This window comes from Pungitius pungitius, chromosome 4 (assembly GCF_949316345.1).
Source record: "Pungitius pungitius chromosome 4, fPunPun2.1, whole genome shotgun sequence".
Lineage (NCBI taxonomy): Eukaryota > Metazoa > Chordata > Actinopteri > Perciformes > Gasterosteidae > Pungitius > Pungitius pungitius.
Window position 1 is genome coordinate 11448911 of NC_084903.1, and position 17436 is coordinate 11466346.

A 17436-nucleotide genomic window follows, 5' to 3' on the forward strand; every position below is an offset into this window, starting at 1 on the left:
AAGCAGTAGTGGTATTTCTAATTAACTACTACATGCACAGGCTGTGGTAAAGGAAAGGCTTTTCTCTTACCCAGAGTCTTGACCTTCCAACCAAGGTAATCTCTGACCTACAAAGTTTAAATGGTCCAATCATAGAAAATCACCCTTTTTCTTCTTTTGTCGCAGCACGATGAGATTCTGTTCTGCAATCCAGCACGACAGTTCAAACCCCCTCTGTTGTCTATAGATGACTTCATCCAGTCATTCATTTCTGCCTGAACAAGGTTGATGCAGGCTAATTCTCCCTCAACAATTGAGACTGATTCTTTTTCAATCAGATTCAAAGGTCGCTCGGTCTTATAGGGCCCTCGTACACCAACCAACCTCACAGCTAAGGCCAACAAATACTGATTGATTAGGTCTTCAGTAAAAAGCTTTGCTGACACGCCGGCATGTTCAAAAGAAACAAAAGACACCAACAAGACAGTGTGACCACTTGCACTGTAATTCTGATCAGAAATTATCAAAAATATGCATGATAACAAGGCTTTTCTGTGGACGGATGATGTCCGTCTGGGGTCTGACTAGCGAAAGGTGACCAATAGGGAACAACATTTCTGAGGCTTAATAACCAATTGGAAGGTGTTCTCTCACACATTCAACAAAATTCAATTTCTGGTTTGTGTCGGCCAGAGCAAATACACCACAAACATTTCAGTTGTCTGATAGTGAGGCTGTTTGTACGATTGTTGGGTGGCGGTGGATTACAGCAAATGTAGTTTTCCCATCTCAAACTACAAGAATCTACTTATACCCCTAATATTTATGACAGCTTCATTTAATTAAGCTATTTCATTCTGGTAATACATCTGCCGTGCAGATAGGAGCCGGCGCATTTGTGGGATTTCCCTTGTGAGCGCAAATGCATAATGGCATAATAAATCCTGTTAGGCAAAGAAATGTAAGAACACTTCTTAAGAAAGCGTTTAACAGGCCCGCTCGACATATATATTTCACCTCCGGAAGATACCTCGCCTCAAGCCAAAGCGGTTAGTGAGTTACACAGCAATGTTACACCTTTGCCCCCTTACAGGAAATCACAAGTTATCTTAGTATTCCTTGCCATCAAACATGTGCAGCCTCTGGCAGTGGAATGAAAAAAGGATGGAATGGAAATTAAATGTGTCCTCAAAGAGTGAATGATACATTTTGGCAGCAAAATGAATACTGCGGATTAAACAAAAGTATTAAACAGAGATGCCATTGAGAAATGCTTGAAAAATAGTGTGGGTGGTTTAATTGGCTACTCAACCTACCTGCTCATAATAATTAAGTACTCCTGTAATGTAATTTAGTGACACACAAACTATATGGCGACTGCACCACGAGTTTATTAGGATCAGAGATCCATCTGAAATGGCCGAGGACTATTGGGACTCGGGCGTGACAGCCTCCTCTTTGGCATAATTCAACTCATCTGACAACTTTGGCACTTAATAATGACACCAATTCCCATATCTCTTTTAATGAGATATGATCCAAATGACAAATGTGCTTGATCTTTCCTCTTTTTAGAAGCATGCTTCATCCTATGAAGTCTTTTATTTGGTTATCAATGTTTTATAATCAATCAGGGTCATAAAATGAATGGATATGATCGTCGTTATCCAATAAAGACACAGTAGCATGTACTGTATATCATTCCTGCAGATAATGAGTCAAGATAAATCTACAGAGATTGTGCACTCGCAAACTACCGCCAGACCAGGCTGGATGCACACTGCATACTAAGAGGTGAAAGACAAACGCTATTGCCATTCTCCATTTCCTGCCCAATTAATGGGAGACCGGACACATGTCAGTGTTTTGTATTTCACGTCATTCGGCTTTCGACGGCTTTGTGATACAAAGTGAAAGAGGGAACTCGGAGACATCACTTTCGACTTGATGACTTAAGGATCATTATTAATGATTATATAAAAACGAGAGAAGTAGAGTGGTAGAGTTTGTAGCCATGCTAGCGTCTCTGTGTGACTCGATTTAAAAACATTGGTGCTTTGAGCTTAATTATAACGTCAGCATGCTGACATGATCACAATTCTGAGTCTTTTAATTCATTCTATATTCTGTATATTAAGCATTGCTGGACGGAACCTAAGATCTAAGGTTTTCCTTGCAAATCTTCACTCTAAATTCTGTAAATTGTAAATTGTAAACTTATAAACGCAATAAATGCAAAGTACAGCTGAATCTAAAGGGAATGGCATGTTTAGCAGGTATCGTGGCACAGGAAATTGGCTTTATCCTTGAAATGCATCCTAAATCTGAATCAAACCTCATGAAAATCTACCCAGTAGATGTTTTACAAATACACAAATAAGATCATAAATTCAACTCACTGACACTGCCATCCCTAGAGTTTAAGAATAAATCTTAAATCTGGCCACACAAATGGATTTCAAATGCTCACTTGCAATGATGACATCCCTCAGCGTGGTTAAAGGCCGCCATGAGGGCAGAATGACAACAAGGCTACATGAATCAACATCAGAGACTATTGACAAGTTCAACAGAACAGTTTGTTAAGCGAAAAAATATTGTTAAAATGTAAAAAATAAGAAAAATACATCTTCACTGTTTTCTTTTGAATTGTGACTACATATGGTACATTGTCCTGTTACCATAGCTACCAGCAGTTCCAACCGTTATATACTTCTAAGTTTTTCAATTTACGCATGAAAAGACATCATTGTTTCTCACCCTCAGCACAATTAAGCCTCTACTTGCTCACACCCACCTTGAGACGGAGGCGAATGGTGTTGCAGTCCCTCAGCGGATTCAGTTTCAGCGTCTCTCCCAGGTTGTTGCAGCTCGTACTCTGCTGCTGCAGCTCACAGCACACACACACTCCATCGCTGTCAAACTTGAGCTGGGGGGGAGGAGGGGAGAACACACATCCACACTCGTGCATGCACGCCACATACACAAAAACACACACACACACACACAAGCACAAGCACACGCACGCGTACACACACAAAAGCACACCCACAGACACATGCACTGATCAGACCTCAGCTTGGTGTGTCGCAGCTACGTAGTTTATGTTGTGATTACTTCTGAAATAAACACACTGTAAATCTGTCTGAGAGATGAACCAAACACACACACTGTACTGTGAACGGGGGCAGACCGCTGCCCGTGGCCGATCAGAAGTGTACGACAAAAGAAAAGAGGTAGAGCGTACCTCTGCAATGTGTCCCAGATTGAGAAAAAGCAGGACATGAACCCAACAAGCACGGGTTAATTACATTGGGGAGGGGAGATGAGGAACGTTTGCATTTCAGACATAACTAGAGAGGGGGGGGTGGGGGGGTCTCTGGGGAGCCACATGAATCAGTGCAGTTGGTCTAGTCGGCTGGTCCCACTTTAGGAGGCAGAAAAGCTGCTTCTAGTGAGTAAGCGGTTGGGGTTAGTGGGGTTGGGGGCTGGATTAATTAAAAGGGGCTTCTTCAGTTATGAAAAAACATAAGAGATCCTGGTGCTATAAATTCAGCACCAAAAATCATCTTAGCATCTCATTATGGGAACATGGAGACTGCAGTTGTGTTCTGCGGTACAATGACTTGGACACAGAACAAAAAATATCAATAGACTTGTTTCGAAGTGTCTGGTTGTCCATAGCCGGGGTGTAGAGAGCGTGTATCTAACTGCTGTATACCGCTTGTGAAAGACCTTTAAAAAACATACATATGAAACAGGAATTCCCTCAATTTTACACAGTTGAGTCCTATCTAGCTCGTGAAAACAGTTGCATTATGTTGTTTGTGGCTCTGGAGGAGTTTGAGCACATCTGAGATAACAACCCCAACGGGGTCATCTGGGGTTATCTTCACATTGAGCCTTTATTTTGTAACAGAAAGCTTGGTTTTCAAATTGGGGTTATGTAGCTTGCAACGCAGGGGCACGGACATGGAAAGAGACAACGAAAAGAAGCTGTTAATGGCTATAGAGAAGTGAAAAATAAGCTGTTTTTTGAGAATGTAGTAATAGAGTGCCATTGAACCTTAAAAAACACGCTTCTCAAAGATTCAAAGATTGTTCACTGGTTCAACATTGGGAAGGTTACAAAAGGTTCAAGCTAATTTAAAGGTATCTGACAAGTTCTTTGCTTATTTTTAAAACCCTGTGAAACTGAAGCATGAGTTAAATTCAGGTCATCTCGGTGTCTACTTAGATTCCTAACACGTCTCTCATGAGTCTCTCTTGAGTCACTGCGACACCCTTTCAAAGTTGTTTCTCTGCATTTGAGCTATTTTAGCTTCTGGCAAAGATGGATGTGATAATGACCAGCCATTAGTCACTAACAGACAAGTAGATCACTTCACTTGGCAACGTTGACTCAGATCCGCAGCCTGCTCAGAGAAGAAGACTGCCATGTGCCAGCATTCGTGCATTTAAATGTTGACTTACATGCAGACAACAAAGAACACATGCCCATAACAATAAAATACCTAAATCCTTCACATTTATTTTCAGGCTCATGACATGATTACGTGTGTTTATGATTTGAAGATATACATTAGGCTACTAAGATGGTATTGACCTCGTCTTCCCCTTTGCTTCATTTCATAACATTTTGTGAAATCTACCTTATGGAAAGTCAAGATCAGGATACCGGTGACACTCGAAAGAGCATGTTGACCTGATTTCATCTTTCACCTTTCTGTTTCCATTCTTAATATGTAAAAAGGGTTTGATTTTTGGATGCTTGATTCAAGAAAATGTACATACAGTACCAATCCAAAGTTTGGACACACTTTCTCATTCAATTCAATGAGAAAGTGTGTCCAAAAAAGTCCAGTGGGTCTCACCAGCTGACACTCCTCCAGAGAGTTGACCAGCTGAGCGTTCTGGCAGGACAGGATGGAGCCCGCCAGGTTGAGCATGACACACACAGCGGACAGCAGCATGAAGAATGTGATCTGTGACACAGAAAGACAAAAAAAGAACACAATGTGTCAAAACGTTGCTTCTTACACATACATACTCGACATCCATACTCTATCTTGCCAATATTGTTTTTAAAAGTGGCTACAACTCCGCTGACAATCGTCACTCAGGGTGGAAAATTGGCACTGATGTCAAGAGAAATAAAAACAATCACAGACCTCGGGAATCTGAATCAAATGACTTAATTATGCACAAACAGTAGAGATTATATTTCTATGTGCTTCAAGTCCCGATGTACTTTCCAAACACCAAAGCGTTTCACCTCCTTTTCCTCAAGTTAACGCCTTTTATTTATTCCTAGGGATATAAATCCTCTCCTCTTCCAATACCTAAATGTAGCTTATTTTCAAAGCTTGTGTTGGTGGCAGACTTACAGGGCATTAGCAGGAGGAGTTTGATGGCTATAGAGGTTATTGATAGAAGGAGAGGAGGAGAGAGGGACCAGGGGCGGAGGAGGAAGGAACTAGAGACGACATGTAATAAACTGGAGAAGCAATCATTTTAAGTGCTTTTTACCCTGGCAGAAAATGATAGAAAGATGGAGAAATCAGTAAAACACTGTTAGTACATTAGTGTAAAAAGGAACAGTGCAAGTAATAACAGACCGTGAGCGAGAAGAAGAGGAAACAGAAAGAACAAGATTATGTAGTCCAGTGGATCCTTGGTGGTCATGATGTGTAGATGTGATTAATTAGCCTCTCATTTGAATGTCCTTCCCTGGTTGATCAGCTGCACAAGAAAGTAATCATGTCTCTAGGAAGACAACAAAAGGCATGACACCCCCCCTCCGTCACCCCACCCCACCCCACCCATACCCCTATACCCGTATATCAACAAAGCAAGGAGAAGCTCTGATATCAACACACATGGACTTGATTCTCTATCCTAAATTTGAAAATAGCTGTTTTCTATATGAACACTGCGTATTAAATTAGGCATGAGTGCTTTCAGGATATTTTTTATATTGTGCCAGTCAAAAGATTGATCTCATTTAATTCAATAAGAATAAGACTACTTTACTGTATAAATGTATACATGTAACATTCACAGCTTAAGTGAATTAAAAAACACCAGAACAAACCGACAACAAACACTGACAGACGCCAAGCCTCTCGAGTACATTTTGTCTGCATTAGATATTTAAAAACAAAAGGGCTTGTGGGGAACCTTCACATAACTCATTGATTCCTCTGAAAGTATGGTACTCACACTGAGGGATCTACCAGTGGAACAAGCTAACAGAGAAGGGCCCTGTAAATTATGAAGTGTTTCTTTTCAATCATGGGGATGAATGTTTTCAAGCCCTGAGATTTGGGACTGGCAACTGTGATGTTTATTTTGCAGAATACAAGAACCTCTTCAAACTGAACATTGTGGAGAATAAATTGTTGAAAAAATTCCATCATAAGATCCAGACCTGCTCTACATGATTTATTATCAAGTGTGACATTCATAGTTAACCGTTATCAAAATGTGGCTCTGCAGAAAGCTTCCTCTGTAATTCACATGGGAGTTAAGAGCTCTTAACTCAAATAGCGCTATGACAATAACCTTTACAAAGAGGATATTTTAATGCACAAACCAGTGAGAAGCTATCTCTGACACACAGGCCATTATTGTCTTTGAATGAAACCTCTCTGGGTTTGCATTGTCGCCAGCTGGGTCAGTCGGATAAAATGCTGCACCTCAAACAATAACCAGCTGCAATTCCAACTAATGAGAAAACCAACCCACTTCATCAAAGCTCTCGTGATGTTGGGTGTACTCTTGCATAATTTCTTGCCGCTTTAAAATAATATTTAGCTGTTGTTTAGTTTTTGGTTGAATAATTCCAATAGAAATCTGTGTCAGATCTACAACTACCCTGAAAACTTGTGTTTTTATGAAACAATGGGGGAAAAGTCTCCCATGAAAGCCTTTATATATGTAAATAGTCCCATCCAGGCCTGTGTGACCCAGGTGTCACCTGTGCATCCCCCTGTGGTGGCCCTCTGCTGAGCTGATTGTCATGCCCGGCCCCACTCCACTGCCTTCTCATTACAATGTAGGATCACATTGCACCATTTAGCAACAAGTCATTAATTACTGCTGCGCTTCCCTCTGCATGTCAAAGAGGTAAACACACACACACACACACACGCACACACACACAAAGCTACGCACACGAGGCTGGCCGTAACAGCCGAGGCGGATTTAAGCTGCTTGTGATCTCACATCGTTTAGTGCTCGCTGCGGAGGACAATAGTCCACAGTACAATCACCATTCATCTCCATGACACACACTCATAGATTAAGTATTAAGACCCGAGGTCCAGGTGTATTACTGTAATTCTCCATAACTGTCAGTGGGGTGAAAACCATTTGGCTTTAGCTTCGCCTCTACCTATCCTTCATCCAGCTGCAGTTTTTCACACAGCAGAGGTGAGTGATGACGTTCTAGATGGACCATATAAATAGTAAAAAAACAAAAAAGACAGAGGGTTATTATTGTGTACACTGGAGCGGTGTACTTAGGTAGGCTGTGTATAACCTTAAAGGGACTTGGTGGATTTTTGTTGATTTTTTTGTCAATCAGTGGACCACTATGTGGTTTTGGCCACAGTCGACCTAGATCTCTGAACCAATTATTCACATTTAATCTCTCTTTTGTGCTTAGCATAATGCTTTTATGAGCAAATGTTGTCCTTGAGTGGAGTTTCAATGGATTTGGAAACTCTGTAAATCAGGCAGAATCACAATTCAACAATCAACACAAACTGCAAACATCTTGGGTCCTCATCTATCTGCAAAGCCGCCACAACAAAAATCCAGGCCCATTCATCATCACCTCTGTTTATTTGAAGAAGCACAAATCAGAGATAAGATAAGCACCTCAGTGGTGAAGCACGAGCAGAAAACAATACTAATCTTTCATTGATTCATTATAAGGCCAAATATTAAAGGAGTAGAGGAAAGGGGGGCTCATATATAAACTGATCATTTTAGCAGTACTTTAAGCAGCAATGTATGTTTTATTATTCAGATGGGATTTATATAAAATTATCATTTGTGTTAGTGTTTTGTGTTTGTGTTTTGCAGCAGAAATGAGTATTTAGCTTGCAACACAACTTTATTTATTTTAAATGATCCCTGAGACATCAGAGCTGGAGTCTGTGTTTTGTTTTTGCTGCAGCAGCAAATCACAAACCCTCGGATCCCGTTTCCCTGGGACACTGTTTATGAATCCTGAGCCCTGTAGAGCTTAGAAACATGTGGGAACAAAACTATAAGAGAATAAAATGCCATTACTGAATATTGATTAACAGGAAACTGTCATTAGCCTTGGGCTCTTCCAGAGCTTAAAGTAATTTCAAATATGTTAAAATACACCCCTAATTTGGGGTCAAGCCACAATCAGCCCAACAAAAAAATCCCAATGTATTATCCTGGTTTTCCTTCTCCTGAATTCATAAACACACTCGAGAAAGCAAGTAGCAGCTGGTTCTCATTGGCTCCCTCTGTTAACTGAAATGTCTCTGTGGCCTGCGGCTCCCACGAGGGCCGTGGTGAATATCTTTATGTATGTATATATATATATATATATATATATATATATATATATATATGTGTGCATGTGTGAGCTTGGACCACATCACCAGGATTAGTTGTGATAGGAGTTGAGTGACCTTGAGTTCAGCGCCGGTCCAGGTAAACAGTGAAGGTGTTGATACTAAATCTCAGCAGCAGAACCCAGGGGACGTCACACTAAACCAGAGGTAACGATTTCAACAGACACTTAATTCTGCCGCAGGATAGATCACTTTAAACCCCCACTCGTGGAAGTATGCTCTTGACGATACCTGAACAGACATACATCTGCAGAAAGTCCAACTCCAACTCCCAAAACACAGATGGAAATCAGAAGTGAGAATCAGAAATGCCAACCTTAAATATAAACATAGCTGAACTCAGCAGCATACATATTTGCGTTTCCTCACTAAGGCGTTGCTTACTTTGCACAGCAGGAGGATGACTTGGAGATTAACTTCACACCTAACACTTTGTCACAGTAAATGGATGTATTTCCCGTTTAACTGGACACTGGGTTTATGGAGTGCATGACAGAGTAAGATAGTGGAAAATAAGTGTCTGCAAGCAGAGCATTACCAGAGTTACTGTAAAATCATCACGTTCTTTCATGACCACTAAGAACAAAGCTGGTTTACTACTAGATGTTTTTTCTTTATATATTTCTATAGCTATTGACCCCAAAAGTAAAAAAAAAAAAAAATCTTTGCGTCTCAACTTTGCTCTTTGGCTTTGATGTGCAGTCATGTTGACAACACGTCAGACTGCATCTCCACAGGATGTGATGGATTAGTTCCTGGGGTTGCAGACATCGTGTTGAAGTTGCACTCCTTTTACACCTTTTATTGGCAGATGAGGCGTGAAACCTACATTACGCCTGCTGAAGCTCAACTACGTCTCCCACGTTGCGGAACTTTTTGAATCTTTTGAAGCCTTTTTAAGAATGTGAATTCACCAGACCTCAGCGTGCAAACATACATTTGAGCAGAGTGTAGATAATGTATAACTAGACGGCCAGGCACTATTAGGGAAGTAGAGTTGCTCCGCGTGCCAGTGCTCACACTTATTGATTAAAACAGGCCGTGAAAGACAGCATCAGCCCAAGGGTCAGTGGCTGATTAACCTCCACTTTTCAACATTTTAATCAACCACTGACCTCTAAAGAGCTAAAACAAGGAGGCTCTGTCTTCTCGGCTCCCCTTAAGGCTCTTGGTGGGGGGCTGCTGTAATGAGACAGGCCTATAATGAACACCGGCAGACCCTCACACCACACAGAAGTACAGCAGGAACTTTGTAAAAGATGCTGCTTGCTTGAGGGAATTAATTGAAAATGATGTCTCCATAAACAAATAACAGGATGCAAAATGCTGTTTAATATCATTACACAAAATAAGATGTACTTGGAAAAATGTATTCAATAACCACAGCCACTTCCTTCCTAAACAGAGTACGCCAATGTTATATAGATCCACGTAGCTACACAACCACACACATCTAAAAATCTTGTGTCATGAAATAATACATGTTGTTGAAAGCATTTCTAAATCAAGTTAAAAAGGGTTCTGTCTCTTTTCCTCAGCACCAGCAGATTTACATTTGTGATTGGAAGTGAAATGTCTTCATGACTACTGGATGGATTGCCATAGAATGTGGTTTAGGCATTTATATCTCCCTCAGGATGAATTGTATTATTTATATATTAAACTAACGATAATCCCCTCCAGTTTGTATTTTCTTTTACTTAATGTTTTAACATTTTAACACACATATCAAAACTAAGGTACCGCACCTGATCCTTAGATTAATATTTCTAATTATCAATTAAAGGGTTACAGACTTCCTGAGGTCCGCCTATTATTTATGTTTTTTCAAATGAAATGAATGTAATTTGTGGACAAACGTTTACTGCACCACTAACTATTTAAATGATGTAATTTTAGGCTGAAAGTGGTCAGAATGACTGCAGGAGAGCAACGTGACCTGAGGAGAGACTATTTGCTCTAATGCTGCTGCTGCTTGGATCATACTGCACTGACTCCTGTGAGCCATCGGATAAGGCAGTCTAATTCATATTCTAATTAATATGGAGCCACACTTCCTGCTCTTCTCAGGGCCTTGGGGGAGGACATTATTCATCTGACATTATCTTGAGTCAGAAGGTTCCTCTTCACCCAGCCAACCGTTCTCTTTCAAACTCTCCCTGCGTTTCTCTCACAATCTGCTTCTTGCCTTTTTATACAATATAAGATTATCATTACGATAGAAATAAAGTCCAAAAGAAGGAGAATGCAAAAGGAGAGGTACCAAGAGAAAAAAACAGCAGGATTCAAAACTCTTCCTGAATTGCCTCAGGGGACATCTTTTACTTTATGTAGAAAACAGTAGACAATCATTTTTGTTTTACGGTTTGGAGCAACCGCCCCTAATATTGCTTCATTTTATTCATATTCCTCTCAGCAATTGCATATGCAATTGATTGAGACAGCATTCCTCAGATGCAATATAAAATAAACACAAAACAAAGTGAAAGCACAGCGATGAGATGCATTTTCACGACACACATGCAAACACACACATACATGCGCGCACACACAAAAAAAGTGTTAAAAAAAGATTGAAAAGAAACCAATATCTTTGGTAAAAATTACAACCACAAGAAATATAGCACATCTTCTTTTGTGTTTAAATTATCTTCATACAACATGTGATGCTAAACATGTAGTACCACAAAGATTATAAAATGTGAAAACAAAATATACAAACAGTGATGTAATGTGAACAATGATATCTTTACAGTAAAAATGCTGAAAACGTGTCCAAAGTCTTTATCGGTAAATGGACTTGTACTTGAACTGCACCTTTCTTGTCTTTCGACCACTCAAAGCACTTTACATGTCATCATTCAAGCCCTTTCATACACTGATTACAGGAGCAACCATGCAAGGGGCCACCTGCCCATCACCGTTATCTAACCCTTCACACACATTCATAAATCGCATTAACAGCAACCCGTAGGGGCAAATTGGGGTTAAGTGTCTTGCCCGTGGACAAATCGTCATGGGAGAGCCGATTCCCTCACTGAAGGACACCCCATGCTCAGAGTACAGGGGCAATGATCAGAACTGAGATTACAGAGGTATTGTAACGGTGCTGCAAAGTCGCATCGCCTGTAGCCGAGTCACTTAACTGACTTGGAACCATGAAGAAGCTCACTGGCTTCTTCCCTCTTTACCTGTCATGGTGAAGTTGGTTGGTTAGAGAACAGAAGCTCCGCTCTTACTCTCATTTGAATGCCCTCTTGGCTGATACACAGTGTGAGAGGAGAGGAGGTGATGTGAGGAGCAGCAGGGACTCTGAGTGGCAGTGCTAATGCAAACTGACCAGAGGTGACAGGCAAACTGTGACCAGAGAAGAGAGAAAACACTCCTGAAGCACACACACACACACACGCACACAACCTTGCACTCTTTCTTTCAGCTTGCCTGGTGTTCTAACAAACAGCACACATGAACTTTATTCAGGCTGGCAGCGAGGTTGCTTTAGAGAGGCAAGTTTGCAAACATCATTCCTTCTTGAATGTCTCCGAGCAAGACATTGTAGCGGGAAGTACACCATGAGAGCTTATAATTAAAGAATCGTCTCTTTGATTAATTTATACACTTAATTATTTGTCTGCAGATAACATGGGATTGCATCTGAATTTAGATTGTGTGGTAGTTATGACAACTAAATGTGCCTTAAACTTAGAACATTTATGTCACTAGAACCGCGGATGAATCACAGTTGGAGTTTTAGATTTATAGATAATGAGATGTAGATGAACTGGAACACATTCAGTTACACATAATGAACCAGAACATTTAACAATGGTTCCTGCAAAAAAAAAAATGCAAAAGCAAATTGCTTAGGAACGGGAAAACATTTTTTTGTGAAAGAGGACCAAACAAACAAACCAAGTCCAAAAACAGACCCACATTATTTTTGCTTGGTTACTTGGTGGAGACAAGAACCGAGCTGAACAGAGGGGCTATAGAACCACTGTGTCCTAATGTTGGTCTGTCTCTGCAGGGTTTGTTCTCTGTGGTGTTTTTTTTATAGTCAACCTTTTTAAAATGTGAAAAACAGTTCATGAATGGTTAACTATTGGGATATAGACACAAAGTGAGGCCTAAAAATGCTAAGTGTGTTACATTCTTACATTCCACCATTTGAGAATTGACTGCACGTTGCTTTATGAATTACATGAATTACAATTTCCTCTATTTGGGATCTAAATCTGGCAAGGAATAGCTTCTTTCCCACTCTTATGTTTTCAAATCAATTCAGTTGAACTGTGTACCTCAAACCAAAGAAACAAGCTTCTATCTACAGGTGTGTTGGGATTGCAATGAGCTTTCTACATTTGTGTGCTGATTCTTGAGTACAAAAGATTTGATTTCACTTCAGGGCTTCTCCTGCCAGCTCTGTAAAATAACAGAAAATCTATAATAAAATCAAAAAATCCTACAGAGAACATGAGAATAGAAGTTAATCCCCTCCAACAGCTATTTTTGAGGGCTCTCCGTCAGCAACCCGTCCTGCAGATTCTCTCTTTGTAGGCTGCCTCTCCACCACCTTCCTCTCAGTCTTCGTCACCCCCCACATTCACATACGTATGCACTTCTGTTCACCTGTCTGTCTGTCTGTCTGTCTGTCTGACACACACACACACACTTCCTGTCTGTTTGTTTTCTTTTAGCGGCTCCTGACAGGTGGTCCTGCGGGGCCCATCTCCTTTGGCAGTGGGCTCTATCTCCCACAAAAGCCTCTCCATCTGGGTCAAGTCGTAGATTAACAGGCCACTAAGGAAATGAAGAAGCTCACACACACACACAACATGCAAAGCAGTGGCAGAGCTAGTGTGTGCCAGTCATCTGTGCACCAGGGTGTGTGTGTGTGTTTGAGTGCTGGCTTTATATATATGGCTCTATTGCAAGTCTGTATGTGTTGTGCATTTGTGGGTCTACATGCGCGTTTACAGATCTAATAAAAAGTAAGAGCCGGGAGCCAAAACAGTCTCTTAACCACTCAATTACACAAGATGGCAGACAGCAGTGGTTTGAATTAACAGAGCTGTATTGATGCTCCACAGTACACACTGATGAGGAACACTATCAGAAAATCTGTTGCTGGACTGCTGCCAATCACTTCATAAATCATCATCATTGAATAAGAATCAAACGTGTGAGATTAATGCTCAAATGTTTGCTCTTGCGGTTAGCAACCTCAAGTATTTCAAGAGAGCAAATGGAAATATACAAATAGCTTTGTGTCTGATAAATTAAAAAATCAAAAAGGCATTTGTTTTTCAGATTGAATTGCTCACTTTCCTTTGTGGAGAGTTTTTGATCTTGCTCTTGTATGGTCATGTAATCAAAATGGAAAGTTACAGAACAAGGTAGTTTTGGTGGCTTACATTCAGTGGTGGTTGGTGGGAAATGTTAGGGCAATCAATTTCAGCAAACATCCCAGGTTGATTTAATGCAAAACAATTATGGTAAAAATGCATTTACTACTTTGCAGTTCAATATTTTATATTTATTCCAACATGGAAAATGATTTCTGTCACCCTCACAGGCAATTCAGTATTATATATATATATCAAATAATAATCAATATAATATCAAATGTACTGTGTATATGTTACTTGTCTCATCTGTTTGAATGGTGATTCCAGAATGTCGTCCGCCTGTCGATACAGCCGCGTCAACAACGAACAAGCTTGGGGAAAAAAAAACATTGTTGCCCCAGGTGGAGTCTATTTAAGGACACAGATTGGCTAAATTGTATGTCAAACATACACAAAGTGCTTCTTATGCCCACGTTCTGCGAAAAAAATCTATTCACCAGCCACCACTGTTTACATTACATTATTATGGGAGAATGTGCCAAGCGGTGACAACACAAGGAATTAAATTAATGTATGAAAGAAAGGGTTCCTAATGATTTCAATTTTGTGCAAATAACCATTATAGAACACATCAAATACTGTAGCAAAGTAAACTTAGAATCTGAAGGCCTATATCACAGCAGTTGAAAATACCAGCTGCAACAAGGCTACAACAAAAACACGTGTATTGGCCAATATGGATCATCAAATACACAGACAGCCCAGTTTCATGAAAAATGTACATTTCGAGTAGCAAAAGGCTTCTTTAAGTAACTAATTGTAATGATGTAACTTGTATCTTGTATTGTGGGATATGTTCTGATATCATCATTGTCTTCAAGATTGTGTGTATCTTTCCCAGACTATACTCTTATCCGTCTCCCGGGGGTTCTTCCTTTCTTCATCACAAACAATAAATACATTTTCAGCCTTCATTTCCTTCTGTCAATGAGATACAGTCAGTGAAAATCAATGTTGTTAATCATAGCTGCCCCCCCCCCCCCCCCAATAGGGAAGCAATAGTTATTACATTTTCTCACTTTTTCTTTTCTGGCTTTGAGATATCGCTCCGAAGGGTACGGTATGTACGATAGTATGATGAAACCGCAGTGCTGTCAAAACACAGACTCAGTCGTGCAGATAAGAACCCTGCATTCACACATTTATGAACTCATACATGTGCACATACTTCAACCCACATAGAAAACAATGCTATACTATCTGGTCTTCACACCCTGTCCTTTGCAAATAGATAAGGAAAGCAGCATCAGCAACATTAAGAACTACATCGTTCTGTTGCCGCTGTGCTGGTGCACCTGTCTGCTGCTTCTCCAGACAGGAAACATGCCCATTGACATCTACTGCAGGTAAATAACCTGACTCTGGATAAGTACCTTTTATTTAAATCATCCCAACATTGATGTTATTAAAGCGATACTTGCTCCCATGTCCCGGGTGAGGGCTCAGCAGCTACAAGACAGGCCAGCCCGGCTGTGTCATAGTGGCTGTAGTCACGCCGCAGTTTCTACTCACTCAGCTGTGATATGTAGCTGACATGATTTTGTGTGAACCAAAATGACGTCCCTTCTCCCTGACAAGTGAGCACAGAGCACTAGTTGTTCAGTCAGCTGTGGAAAATAAACTGGTGGAACTTGCTTCTGACGCCTCCGTTTGACCATAACACTCTCGCTGCAACGTCACATAGAGTTCAAACTGTTTGCGATAGAAGAGATTGTCACCAATGTGACGGGAGGGAGGAGAGAGCGGAGCCTGTGCTGCTTAACAGAAGCTGACACAGGAGCACACTCAAATATGTGCGCTTGTGGCATTTAAAAAATTGGGTTGGTTATAATAGACTGAGTATAGCAGAAAAAAACCTTTTTCATTCAGCTAAATGAATTCCACATTGTGATTTTGTGCGTGTAAAACCAAGTGGATGTTTTAGGAACCAAAGAAAGATGCTTTCAGAAAGAAGCAGCCACTTGATGTTCATGTGCTCGGGAAGTTTATGTTCTGATAAAAATACAAAGAACTCAACAATGAACATCTTTTATATTAATACCTCCACCCCTCCAGATAATAGAAGTATTGTTCTAAACTAGTCAACACTAGCCTCTGCATGCATGTTTACAGCATACAACAGCAGGGCTAAAAATAGTCCAAGCTATTATGCAAACACTTCTTGAAATTGTGTACACAAAGCAGTATGTACCTTTCTTTAAATTGCATTTCAGGAAGACAGGCATACTTTAATTGAACGGTATGTGCTTTCAAGAAAAATTCAACAGAAGTGTGACAGGAGATTAACGCGATTTAGGATTAAGGAGGAGTCCAATATTGTCTGTCTGGGGACAAAAAAAATAGGGGCCCAAAGCAATAACTTAAACCACTTATAGTTACAAAAAGAATCACACACACATACAGCAATCTGCTGGCCCGAGGCCGCTAATGGGCTACTTTCACTCCTAATTATAGGATTAGTTTGTTCATAGGCTTGTGTGAAAAATGCTCTCCTTTGCTGTCTAAGTAAATCAATGATTTGATCAAGCAATTAATTAGTTAATGTATTGATGAAGTCATTAATTGAATAATCAAATAACTGGCACTGACAAACAGTTGTTTTGATTATGTGTTGTTGTGGTGTCCGGCCATACATCATTATTGCAGCAGCATGGAGGGCTTGGTTTCTTTGTCACAGTCAGCCAGTGTGCATTTCTCTCTATCTTCCTCCCTCTTTCATCACCTGCATTAATATTTATGTCCTGGCAGGTTCACAGGCTGTCACAGAGCGCACCTCATAAAGCCTTCTACCCATGTCCTGTCAGCCCGGCTGTAGTTATGTGATCGTAATGGAAAATCTGTGGTTTTCACGTGTATACGCTCTCAGGGATTTGTGTGCATCCTTAGTGAGATATTCAGAGAAGTGGGGATTGTGTATGCGTGTCTCTGTGTGTGTATGTATATGTGTGCTGTTGTTGTTGGCCATCCGTCACATGGTCCTGTGAAAATCACAAACACTCCCTTTTTGCCTCTGATCAAAGATAAACAGGAACATGCAGGCATTTGTCAAAGGAAGTTGTGGTGAAAGTTCAACCTCATGTCACAGACATGCCAAATATTTCTCCACAGCCAGTCAGTAATTGCCACATTTCTCCAGTGTTTAATCCAGAATCATTAACTTTGTTCATATTTCTATAGATTGTATGCACAAACCCACTAGAAAATTGCAATAGAAACTAGTTTTCTCTATTCATTCGAATCTCTATTCTATTCATAGGAAAAATGCCAGAAATTGTGGGAAAGAAACAGATGATGGAGCTCACACCAAAGGTAACAGATCACAATATAATGCCTTGAAAACAAATCCAACCTCGCATGATCTGCTAGAATTGATTATACTATACAGTACATTAGCAAATGTACAAGCTAACACTTCGCCTTTAGTTTAT

The 17436-nt window shown here is 40.4% G+C and overlaps 1 protein-coding gene across 3 annotated transcripts in view; it reads right to left on the bottom strand.

Moving 5' to 3' along the window:
• Positions 1 to 17436, bottom strand: part of fam189a1 (family with sequence similarity 189 member A1) — a 59044-nt gene that overhangs the window by 10092 nt on the left and 31516 nt on the right. For 2 of the 3 annotated variants that reach the window (XM_037450403.2, XM_037450391.2), the window contains exons 3-4: positions 4854 to 4964; positions 2777 to 2941 (exon numbers count right to left, since the gene is read on the bottom strand). In XM_037450403.2, coding sequence (XP_037306300.2) covers positions 2777 to 2941; positions 4854 to 4964 — 276 coding nt within the window. The remainder of the gene's footprint in view (positions 1 to 2776; positions 2942 to 4853; positions 4965 to 17436) is intronic. The other variant, XM_037450397.2, reaches the window with a different exon arrangement.